Source organism: Anser cygnoides, chromosome 27 (assembly GCF_040182565.1).
Source record: "Anser cygnoides isolate HZ-2024a breed goose chromosome 27, Taihu_goose_T2T_genome, whole genome shotgun sequence".
Classification (NCBI taxonomy): domain Eukaryota; kingdom Metazoa; phylum Chordata; class Aves; order Anseriformes; family Anatidae; genus Anser; species Anser cygnoides.
In genome coordinates, this window is record NC_089899.1 from 5,677,113 (window position 1) to 5,689,590 (window position 12,478).

The 12,478-nt window shown below is 43.3% G+C and overlaps 1 protein-coding gene across 1 annotated transcript in view; it reads left to right on the forward strand.

Annotated features, from left to right (window-relative positions):
- MUC16 (mucin 16, cell surface associated) overlaps window positions 1-12,478 on the forward strand; it is a 32,494-nt gene that overhangs the window by 18,626 nt on the left and 1,390 nt on the right. Inside the window, 27 exon segments of the mRNA XM_066983645.1 lie at window positions 2-486; window positions 916-1,300; window positions 1,461-1,688; window positions 1,767-1,834; window positions 2,174-2,513; window positions 2,746-2,886; window positions 2,978-3,045; window positions 3,541-3,713; window positions 4,300-4,326; window positions 4,617-4,762; window positions 4,866-4,933; window positions 5,119-5,291; window positions 5,572-5,598; window positions 5,798-5,946; window positions 6,030-6,097; window positions 6,390-6,562; window positions 7,067-7,093; window positions 7,282-7,424; window positions 7,539-7,606; window positions 7,922-8,094; window positions 8,414-8,577; window positions 9,298-9,365; window positions 10,078-10,232; window positions 10,742-10,905; window positions 11,004-11,068; window positions 11,711-11,886; window positions 11,988-12,029. Of these exon segments, the coding sequence (XP_066839746.1) occupies window positions 2-486; window positions 916-1,300; window positions 1,461-1,688; window positions 1,767-1,834; window positions 2,174-2,513; window positions 2,746-2,886; window positions 2,978-3,045; window positions 3,541-3,713; window positions 4,300-4,326; window positions 4,617-4,762; window positions 4,866-4,933; window positions 5,119-5,291; window positions 5,572-5,598; window positions 5,798-5,946; window positions 6,030-6,097; window positions 6,390-6,562; window positions 7,067-7,093; window positions 7,282-7,424; window positions 7,539-7,606; window positions 7,922-8,094; window positions 8,414-8,577; window positions 9,298-9,365; window positions 10,078-10,232; window positions 10,742-10,905; window positions 11,004-11,068; window positions 11,711-11,886; window positions 11,988-12,029 (3,964 nt within the window).

Sequence of the window (12,478 nt, forward strand, 5' to 3'; positions counted from 1 at the left end):
ACACCCAGTGAGTACCTCGCAGCAACGAGATGGACCCCAAAGGCAACCAGCGCTTCGCGGGCCGCTTCCCCCGGGCAGGGGTGGTTGTGGGGCTGGGCTCGCGATCCCTGGCACAAGCGGGGAACCTGCCAGCCTTCCCCATCGTGACGAGCACCGCGGAGGAGGGCTGGCTGGCCAGAGACCCCTGCGCTTGTCCACCCAGAGCCTCCACAGCCTGGCTCCTGCGCCATCTCACTCCCCGTCCATGCTTCTTGCAGCTCCCACTCATCCACCAACGACCACTGCAGGCCCCGAGCGTTTCACCATCAACTTCACCATCACCAATCTCCCCTACGATTCCAACCTGGCCACTCCAAACTCGGCAAAGCTCAACACTACCCGGAGAGTCATGACCACCTTGGTAGGTAGCCCACGGCACTGCCACGGCCAGGCCTCCTGCTGGCCCCTGCACCGGCAGGAGTGCAGGGAGAGGGACAGGGCTCACTTGTGAAACCTCTCTCGTTGGCAGCTCAACCGCCTTCTGAAGGATAGCAGCATTGGCCCCGCTTTTCTTGCATGTGGAACGACAGCCTTCAGGTATGGGGGGAGCCCGAGTGTCCCTCTGCAGGTCCCATGAGTACTGGGTAGCCCGTCACGCTTCTGCTCTCACCGCCAGCAGGATGGAGCCGGGACCATCTCCCTGCTGCCCTCCTCCCTCAGGGCCTCCCCTCGCTGCCCTCCCTCTCACTTGCGGGTCACAGCGTAGCCCCGAGAATGACTCCAAAGCTTGGCCTTGCCCAGTGCTTTCTGACAAACGCCATACTTTTAGTGGAGGCAGGACAGGAAGGGCACGCCATCCGTGCCTGACGGCGGAATACAGAACGCGCATGCCCCACAGAGACGTGGCTGCAGGAGCCCCAAGGCCTGACCTTGCAGCGACAGGGCACAGGAAGGGGCGCTCAGGCACGGCTTTCTGTTTTCCAGGCCAGTGGGGCAAGGGGACAACACAGGCGTGGACGCCGTCTGCACCTACACAAAGGAGCCCTCCACCCCAGGCTTGGACAGGGTGGGCATTTACCACGAAGTGAGCAACAAGACCAGAGGCATCATGCGCCTGGGCCCCTACAGCCTGGACAGGGACAGCCTCTACGTCAACGGTGACCAAGGCCTCTCCCTCTGCCTTCCTGCGGCAGCCTTCCCCAGCCCTCGCCCGTCCCCTTTCCCGGCTCCAGCTCATCCCTCTCTCCCCCTTTTTCCAGGTTACAACGAACCGCCAGTCACACCCAGTGAGTACCTCGCAGCAACGAGATGGACCCCAAAGGCAACCAGCGCTTCGCGGGCCGCTTCCCCCGGGCACGGGTGGTTGTGGGGCTGGGCTCGCGATCCCTGGCACAAGCGGGGAACCTGCCAGCCTTCCCCATCGTGACGAGCACCGCAGAGGAAGGCTGGCTGGCCAGAGACCCCTGCGCTTGTCCACCCAGAGCCTCCACAGCCTGGCTCCTGCGCCATCTCACTCCCCGTCCATGCTTCTTGCAGCTCCCACTCATCCACCAACGACCACTGCAGGCCCCGAGCGTTTCACCATCAACTTCACCATCACCAATCTCCCCTACGATTCCAACCTGGCCACTCCAAACTCGGCAAAGCTCAACACTACCCGGAGAGTCATGACCACCTTGGTAGGTAGCCCACGGCACTGCCACGGCCAGGCCTCCTGCTGGCCCCTGCACTGGCAGGAGTGCAGGGAGAGGGACAGGGCTCACTTGTGAAACCTCTCTCGTTGGCAGCTCAACCGCCTTCTGAAGGATAGCAGCATTGGCCCCGCTTTTCTTGCATGTGGAACGACAGCCTTCAGGTATGGGGGGAGCCCGAGTGTCCCTCTGCAGGTCCCATGAGTACTGGGTAGCCCGTCACGCTTCTGCTCTCACCGCCAGCAGGATGGAGCCGGGACCATCTCCCTGCTGCCCTCCTCCCTCAGGGCCTCCCCTCGCTGCCCTCCCTCTCACTTGCGGGTCACAGCGTAGCCCCGAGAATGACTCCAAAGCTTGGCCTTGCCCAGTGCTTTCTGACAAACGCCATACTTTTAGTGGAGGCAGGACAGGAAGGGCACGCCATCCGTGCCTGACGGCGGAATACAGAACGCGCATGCCCCACAGAGACGTGGCTGCAGGAGCCCCAAGGCCTGACCTTGCAGCGACAGGGCACAGAAAGGGGCGCTCAGGCACGGCTTTCTGTTTTCCAGGCCAGTGGGGCAAGGGGACAACACAGGCGTGGACGCCGTCTGCACCTACACAAAGGAGCCCTCCACCCCAGGCTTGGACAGGGTGGGCCTTTACCACGAAGTGAGCAACAAGACCAGAGGCATCACGCGCCTGGGCCCCTACAGCCTGGACAGGGACAGCCTCTACGTCAACGGTGACCAAGGCCTCTCCCTCTGCCTTCCTGCGGCAGCCTTCCCCAGCCCTCGCCCATCCCCTTTCCCGGCTCCAGCTCATCCCTCTCTCCCCCTTTTTCCAGGTTACAACAAACCGCCAGTCACACCCAGTGAGTACCTTGCAGCAACGAGATGGACCCATAATGGGCTTTAATCTCCTCCTACTTCCTCTTTAGCTTCATTCTCTGCACTTTATTGTTAGGACTGCTGGCATCATTATTTCATGCTGTTTTTTTCAGTATCTTTACAATGCATTCCATCTGTTAGGGGCTTCTTTGTCTCTGTCAGTTACCATATTATGAATAATTTCTTTTATGTTTCAAAGAATTTAGTTTTTTTTTCTTGCAGCTACATCTCTTCCAATAGAGGGACATTTCACAGTCAACTTCACTATTACCAATCTTGTCCACTCATCATTGGGAGATATGAATTCTAAAATATTCAGTGCTGCGAAACAAAATCTTACATACCTGGTGAGTTTCAGTCAGGATCCTCTCGTGTCTATGTTTTTCTTCTTTTATTTTTTTTATTCACTGTAATTTATAATCTTTTCTTTCTTGGCAGCTTGACCGTATGCTCAAGAACAGCAGCATTAAGGCTGTTCACAGAGGATGTACAGTGATGCTGCTAAGGTATTCATATCTTGATAGTTTTTTATTATAGAAGTTAATGACAATTCATACTTTTACTGACAATAAGGATTATGCAGATGTTAGTATATAGGATTAAGTCAGGCATTATCATATAATCCCTTCCTGATTTTGTTTGCTACTAACCTGATAGAGCTATTAAATTCTAAAGAGTACAGAGTAGAATTACACCTCATTTAAGATCCCTCATGATTGAGTGGTCATTAGATAATTTCTTCTATGTTGATTGCATTGATTTCCCACCAACTTTACATGAAGGTAGTCTAATTTTCAATACAATTTAGTTAGATTGTAGAAATGCTATTCTGATTGCATAAAGCAACATAAATTAGTTTCAAGAATTTGAGGGCATTCATTCAAATAATAACATCGTTATACAGTATTTTAAGATGAAATCCAATTCCATGGTAGTGTGCAAACAAATGCAAATAAATGCACACAGGTGTCATTCAAGTCTGTAAATATGCGATTTTTCAGGTCTGTGAAGAATAGAGAGGTCACTGCTATGGATGCAGTCTGCACATACAAAGCCAATGCTACTCCTACAGAATTTGACCAAATCAAGGTTTACCATGAGTTGAGCAAGATGACAGCCAACTGCACTGAACTAGGACCCTACAGGCTGGATGCAGCCAGCTTTTATGTTAATGGTAAGTAGCTGAGCTGATGTCAGGAGGGGATCCTCTTCTGACCGTTGATTTGTTATCAGATGGATGGAGAATTTGATTTACTACATAACTACAGAAGCAATAAAAACTTGAAGAAAGGGCACAAGCAAATACTAGCCAAAGCAAAGAAGCCATAGCTTTTGCACCTTTGTACTAAGCAATCTATAGTGTACCATGAAGTTATTCTCCAAAAAGTATAACAACTGACCTCCCAAGGTACACTAGAAATGCACTTCCCTGCAGAAGAACAGTACTAGAACAGGACACCACTTGACAAAAGTTGTACTTAAATTGTCAATGTAGAAATTAAATTAGGTTTGTGCAACAGGTAAGTTCCCTTTCAACATCCTTGAGGAAGGGAGAATTCTGTGCACTAGGAAAAGCAGCAGTTTGCCATTAACATACAGTGATAAAGTGAATTTATGCTTAGACAGTCATCAAATCAGCCCTTCCTAAAAAATGTTTATGCAGGCTCTCTCAAACAAAAATGATTCAAGTTGTGTTCCACTACGGACAAAGCATTTCAAATTATAAGCCGGTTTCTCAAATACTGTCCTTTCCCCCCCAGGTTATAATGAACTGCAGCCTGGGCTACGTAAGTACTTTTAAATATCAATTGAAATGGCAAGAAGATTTTTCTAGTTAGCAATAGTGAAAAAAATAAAATAAAATGCACTAACCAACCAAGAGCACAACACTTATAAATTATTGTTATGAAAATCTGGCAGCCTGTTAGGAAACCACAGCTGCTATGACCCTAAAGCCAATTAGAATATCTAATAATCTATCTAATGAGAATATTATATTTTTTCTTATAGGGATTTTCTGTAAGGATGATGATTGTAATTTATATTTTCAAACAATAATCTACCTTGCTCTTTACAGTCGTTGATCAAAGTACAAAACATCTGTCACCAGCAGTAAGGAACTTCACATTGAACTTCACTATAACCAACCTCCCATTCACTGCAGACCTGGGGATGCCAAATTCTAAAAAATTCAAATCAACTGAAAAAGTCATGTACAATTATGTAAGTCTGGCAGAATCATTCCTTGCTTAGGCACAGTTCTTTAAATATTGCCAATTTCTAGCCTTTGCCATGACATTGTACTTATATATAACTAAATTTCTAGGTTGACCCTCTACTCCAAAAAAGCAGTATTGGCTCTGTTTATATTGGCTGCAGAATAATGGCATTCAGGTAAGAGCCACGTCTGGGAAAAGTCTGTTACCTGCTTCTTAAGAAGTTAAAAGTAGTTTCTCATTTCTCATATTCACTACATCAACATAATGTCACCGAGTGATTACCTTGATCATATAATAAAAGCTAAGATGGACTTCTCCACCAACCAGCTAATATCCTTAAAACAATGCCTCATTTCCTAGGTCAAAGGAAGACAGGGATGACACAGAAGTAGATGCCATCTGCAGCTATAGAGATGAACCTTCAGAGTTCAAGTTCAACAAAGTGACAGTTTACCATGAGCTGAGGAACATGACAAATGGCATCACTAAGTTGGGACACTACTGCCTTAACAGCCAGAGCCTCTACATTAACGGTAACAGGACCACCTCAAGGCATTATTCCTTATATTGACGTAAACCATTTTGAAATGAGAATGAGAAGGATTAAATACATCTCAGAACACATAGCAAAAAGCAAAGGACAAAAGCCTGTCAAGTATCACTAAGTTAACACAATCATGAATGTAGTAACCACGGTCCTGAAGTAATTAGTAATAAAAAAAAGCCATGTGTTTAGCCCTGCTGCTCTTGAAAAGTAGAGGACAGAAAACATTCTTGAAATATTTTCCTAATGATTGTCCATTTCTTTTTCAGATTACAATGAACCGCATGGTCTGTCCTGTAAGTATATTTAAAAACTGATACCTGTCAAAGCTACTCAAAGGCACGTCATTTTTATCTGATTTAGCAATGCTCCTAAGATTGCCAAATACCTGAAGTGTGTGATTATGCTCATAAGTTTTTCTTATTTAAATGTAAAAAAAAAAAAAAAGCGAAGAGTCTTCTTTTTACCTGTGTAGCTTTTTTTTCTCCGTTACAGTGGTGAAGCCGTCCACCACACAAAGCCCAGGACAAATAATAGAGCAATTCACATTGAACTTCACCATAACCAATCTCAGGTTCACGACTGAACTAGGGACACCACATTCTGCTAAATTCAATTCTACTAAGAAAATAATGCAACATTATGTAAGTGAAAAATATGATGTTCTTCACTGAAATCAGACAGTATTTTGGGTTTCCCATACTCACAAAGACCTTTTCCTTGTCAGCTTGTCCCCCTGCTTCAGAAGAGCAGCATTGGCTCTGATTTCATTGGCTGCAAAGCAATAGGATTCAGGTGAGCAACATAGCTTGGAGATGAACTTTAGCAAATGGATTTATGTTTGACAGACACTTAAAAACTAATGAATTTGTTTCCTTTTTCAAGTAGTCAGTATCATTAAAATAAAGCTTTTATGCACTTTTTTATGCTGCTTTTGTATGCTGTGTTTACCACATCTTAACTTCTACAGTTCATCTGAGAACTGAGGACAAATTTAATGGCTTTGTGCTTGTTTTTAATCATATCAGAAGAAAACCCACAGATTTGTATCATAACTAATGGAGCTCCATTATATTTAATTCCTCAGGTCAGTGGGGACTAGCGATAACACTGCAGTAGATGCCATCTGCAACCATGGAAATGGCTCTCAAGTGCCCAAGTTGGACCAAGCCAAGGTTTACCAAGAACTAAGGAGCATGACAAATGGCATCACCAAATTAGGAATTTATAAACTGGACAACAAGAGCCTCTATATCAATGGTAAATGCTTGATTTTCTCATTTCTCCAGTCACTAGAGCAGTTTGGGACCACGGTGGGCCTTAGGAAAGACTTCAGTTAAAAAAAATAAAAGTAACCTTAAGGAAAAGGTGGTTCGTCTGGAGTTTACTGCATAACTTGTGTAAGATGAAGTGTATGCTTCTAAGAATGTTTTCACAGACATTTTTGAAGATTTAAATTTCTATGTTACATTGAAGAGTGACAATTTTAGTCTTGATATCAGTCATGCATTTTCATATCACCATTTCACCTGATTTCTACTCTACTGCTATTTAGTATAAGCAGCAGCATGTATTTTTGCATTGTAGTCTTTGCTAATATAAACGCTCCTTGTGCTTAAGTAATAGTTTAATAGATTCACGCCCTCAGGGACTGGTTCTGGTGATTCATTCCTGAGTCATCCATTTAATTGTCCCCTCTTCTCTTTCATTCTCCAAGTGTATATAGATCTCTTACATCATGTTTCTCTTGCATTTCCTTTCCAGGTTATAATGAACCACTTGAGAGATCATGTAAGTGTTTTGCCAAACTCATTCCAGGGAAAGCTATCAAAGGAGTGGTGCGCTAAAAAAAAAACACAAGGCAAACAGATTCTTTGGAGTAGCCCTGAAGTTTGATAGGATTGGGAATGTCTTTGAAAGAAAATAAATCTTTTTGTAAAGTAAAATCATAATCCTTCTTTTAATCCATTTGTTTACAGCTCTTAGTATAACTACTGTACAAAGCCCAACATTGGGTCATTTCACACTTAATTTCACCTTGACCAACCTCCAATACACTGCAGATCTGGATGCACCAAGTTCCCGCAAATTCATTTCCACAGAAAAAGCTATCAACCATTATGTAAGTCTGGCTCTAGTCTTGCCCATTTTGTGTTATGGTGATGTTTGGTGTGTATTAAACTCAGGATATGCTTTCAAGTTCTCAAATTTACCTTTTTTTTTTTTTTTTAAACAGATCGATCCTCTCTTTAAAAGAAGCAGCATAAGTTCTGTCTACACTGGATGTAAAGTGATGAGATTTAGGTAAGATTCCTGAAAGTGCAATTAACCATTTGTCTGTTCTTACACACGCTAAATTTAAATAATTTACCATAGATATCCTGATGCCAGAAAACAGAAGCCAGTGGCACCTTCCTTTCCATCATGACTTTCTTGCTGGTAAAATTATCTTGGTATCTAAATACTGCTGCCACAATTCTTGAGAAGCCACTGAAAGATGTCAGGATCCCAACTGTGCTGATAGGTTTCAGAGCCTGTTTTTCCCTAGTCACATATATATCACACAGGGTGTTCTGTTAGTATTAGCAGTGTCCTAAACAATGTGACATTTTCACTTAGGTCTGGGAGAGACATGGACGACACTGGCATTGATGCTCTCTGCAGCTACAAAAATGACATTAGCATTGCCAGGTTTGACAGAGAAATGGTTTATCATGAGCTGAGCACCATGACAAATGGCATCACCAAACTAGGGCACTACAGCCTAGAGAAGAACAGCCTGTACATTGATGGTAAGCATCCATAAGCAGTATCAAATAAAGATTTTGGGATCACTTGGAGATCATTCCTCATTCTTCCACTCCATCAGGGCTTGAGCACTAATGAACTTTCCCTTTGGTTTGTTGGGATTCTGTGTCTTTTGACACTATGGCAAAACCAAACCATCATGTTGTTGCCATTCTAGAAACATTTCCATCCATTAAATCATACAAATTCCTGGAGAATTTCATTGTTACATCATAGAAACTAAACAGGGACACACCCTTATCGTTTTCATGGTGTGCATTTGTCTGTTGTAAAAATAAAAACAGTCTACCTTTTTTTATTTAGGTTTCCACCTCAGTGAAGCAGCTACCACCAGAAAGCCTGTCTTGACTAAAGCTCCAGCCATAATGGGCTACAAATTGAGCTTTAGAATAGTCAATGAAAATTTAACTAATCCAGACTCTCAGTCTCCAGAATATAAAGCAGCAGTGGAAAGCATCAGTAACAAGGTAAGGAGCTGCAACTCAAATACTGCCATAACTAATTGGTCAATTTTTGCAACAACTACCATAGGTTGATTTTTTAATTAAAAAACATCTGTGAGTAAAAAATTCTAGAATCTAAAAGATGTGATTGGCCTGTCAGTCACTTTTAAGTTCATTCCTTTACATGTGGTCTTCAGAAATTATCTCTAGCCAAAGACATACATTATAAAATGCAACAGATTGAGATCATCTATTAAATGCACACTTGGCATTTTACTCGCGTATCTAGAAGTGCACACAAATCTCCGCCAACTCAGAGGTCAGCACATTTATAATTCATCGCTGAGAAACCAACACATTCTCTTCAGCACCAATCCATCCTAATAAAGCTTTACATAGGTAGTTCTTGCTTTTTAAACGAAGCCATAACATTGCATGCTTTGAGATCTGAGTCTGTTCTGTCCATGAAATATGGATCAAGATGACAGCCATCAGTCAGATTGCATGGTTTAACAGTGGCAACTTGCTCAGATAAGACAAAAAGGCCTACCAAGCTGGAACTTGGACCCTATCACCAGAAGGCATACTCAGAAGTAAAAAATTAAAAATAAAAAAATCTCCCATGAAATCCAACTAGAAAAATAATAATCTAGAGCTGTTCCAAAGTTAGAAGCCCTCCTACTGCGCTAAAGCATCTACCATGAGGTCCAGAACTCATTATTTAATGTGATATTTTAATTTCAGATGAACCAGTTATACCGTCAAAGCAACCTGCAAGACCAGTTCCTGAACTGCAGTATTACAAGACTAAGGTCTGTAATACAATTTCATTAAGAAAGGTTTAAAAGGTTACTGCCTCCTGGTACTATTCTCCAATGGCCAAGTACCCTTGTCCTTTGCAAAATTCCTCCCCTATGTTCTCATGTTGGAAATGGTTTGGTTAATGCCTTATGAGCTTTCCAGAATTCATCAGTTTGAATTTTTCCTGACTTGCTATGGACTGACATTTTCCTCAGACTCAGGATTTTTGTAAGGTACTCCCAAGTCTCTGAATATCCCAGTAATTACTGATCAACATCAGCAACCTTACCTCTTTAAGAATGAGGACTGAATGGCTACCCTGCAAATTCTTCCTTCTTCTTCCCAACTTGGACTCTGCTACTTTTTAAGAGAGGGCTTTGGGTATATCTGTAGTGTCCTGCTTTACATGTGAAGAGGCTTGGACAAGGGACCCTCACAGTGGCTAGAAGATTTTTAAACAAGTGCCGATCATTCATGTTATTCATGCAGGGTAATCATAATCTAAGTTTGCAGAAACAATAAGTATTGGTATTTTATATATTTATTTTATTTACTGTCCCTAGCCAAAGGAAAATTCCCAAAGCAGCCTGTTCCACATCTCCCAGAAGCATCACATTAGCTTAAACATTAACACAGGACAGCAGAAACCCCTAAGGAAATTATTTCCTACATGAAGCAGCTTTATGATCAGCCCATCTATCTCAGAATCTGTTTTCTCCACAGGACTGGATCCATTGTGGTTGACTGCAAGTGCTTCTTCCGACCAGAGCCCAGCATCAACAGGACTGTAGTTGAAAGGGCTTTTCAGGATGGGACTTCAAATGCAACTGGACTATGGTTGGGAAGCAGCTACCAGCTGCAAGAATTCTCAGTAGGCGGTATGTAAAGCTCAGACCTCAGGTGCCCCATTTCCACCCAGATCAACCCACTGTCACAGAATTCCCCGCTTTCTGGTCTAACAATGGCAAAAAGCCTGTTCCTGAATGACTGAACTGAGGTCAGAGTTGGGCTAGTCCTTTACCACATTCAGTCTGTCTCAGTCTAGGCCTCTAGTCCTCAATACTTTAAGGGGCTATTCGATGTCAAACAGGAAGTGAAGTGATAACTACTTACTGTAACTTCAAGCATTTAGAGATAAACAGACTTACCTTTTGCCAAATGTACAACTTCCTGAAGAACTGGCTGTCTTAGTATATTGCTGAAGGACTGAGATTTCAAAGAGTAGACTGGGAATTTACTGTCAGATGCCAGTGCAACTCACGTTCTGTTAATATTTTAGTACCTCATCATATTTTCCCAGCTAAGTCTTCCAAGCACAACAGATTGGCACAAGACCCTCTGTTTCTCTTTGCTAGAATTTATCCCGATTTTTTCCATCAATTTCCAGGCTTGGAGCTAGCAATTGAGGCAGCAACTTACAAAACACCTCTCAACTCTGGGAAAGAAAACTTCAGATTAAAATTCAGAATCTCCAACCTTCCCTACTCCCCAGAACTGCAGGACTCCAGGTCACAGATGTATCACGAGAGCAAAGAGAAAATTGAGAAAGAGGTAAGCTAACAGCAATAGCTTGGATAGATTACACTGTCCTAATTAAAGATGCATTAAATTTACTCACTTTGCTCAATTGTTCCATTTCTTCCCATCAGCTCGATGTATTCAGAACTAGCAGCATGAAGGACTACTTTGCTGGCTGTAATGTTGAGAGCTTTGGGTATGTCCTTCTTCAGAAGTGTTTTTCTTTCACCCAAGCAGAGCATTTAGCAGAAATGGCATTCAAAGCTACACCATAGTGTTTACACCTCATTGTCAACCTTTGTGCTCTCGATGACACATAGGAGGCACCCTTATTCACTCTCGGTCAGTTTTGCCTTTACTTCACAAGGTTTCTATCCAAATAACAGGTGGTTCTCTTTCCATGATAGCAAAACTATTTTCACAGAAACAATTCCAGAGTAAAACAGATAAGCTCATTCCCTCGTTTAGCTTATTCAAATAAGCTACAAAACCTAAGACGTTAGTAAAACAAACAACAGAACTGACCAGCCTGAGAACAAAGTCTACTTTTGTGCATCTTCTACAACACTACATTGGAGAAACAAATAAAATAGATAAACTGATTTCTCTTAGAAATGCCTTGCCTGGGATTAGTGAGTAGATTTCACAAGGATGCATATGGATTCCTTTATCATCTACCTTCAAATGTAAAAGTTGATCCATGTTAATAAAACATTGCTTAGACACCTGTAAGCATGAACCCAGTGCTGAATTCCTCTCTCTGCCTCTACTCAATTTTATGTTTTTGGGTTTTTTTTTTTTTGGTCCCATAACAATGGCTCTGGTTTTCATCTTCCAGGCCTGTCCATGGGAAAGCTTATGTAAGTGTAGACTCGGTCTGCAAATTCACACTGGAACCCTTCTCAAGGACTTTACAAAAGCAAGAGGTGTACGAGGAGCTGAAACACCTGACACACGGGTTCACCAAGCTGGGCCCCAGCTATGAGCTGGAGGAGCAGAGTCTGGTGGTTGAAGGCAAGTGTTCCAGAGATGACTTTGTGGGAACTTCTGCTACTTTTGTTTTAATCACCTCTGAAGTGCCCTGTTTCTCAACTGTCCCACCCTTTCTTTTACAGGTTACTCTCCACTCACAACAGAACAGGAGTCCAAAAGATCCGGTAAGTGTTTTTATGGAGTGATTCACCCTAAAGCCACCAAATACTTGAGCTACAGTAAATTAGTGTCACTTACCTTGAAATGGAGTGGTATCTGGGGCAAAAGCCCAGAAATCTAGCACTTTGGGGAGACAGAAACAGTATTGTGAGCATAACAACAACTCCAGAACTAACGGTAAACATAAAAAAATTACTCTGAAAAGTTGCTTTTCCATGCACCATGAACATGCTGACAAATAACAGCTTTTGCTGACACCCTGAGCCCTGCACCCTCCCCCAGAAGGGTCCAGCTGGCAGCTAAGAGACAACTTTGTATTTTTGAACATCTCTGAAACCATCTGAGGGCTCTGTTGCTCCCTGAGCTGGTGTTTGAAATTGTGCCTTGGACCCTCTTGAGTCTGCCAAGGTTTCTGTACATCCTTGCCATCTTCACACAGCTGAGGCATGTTTGT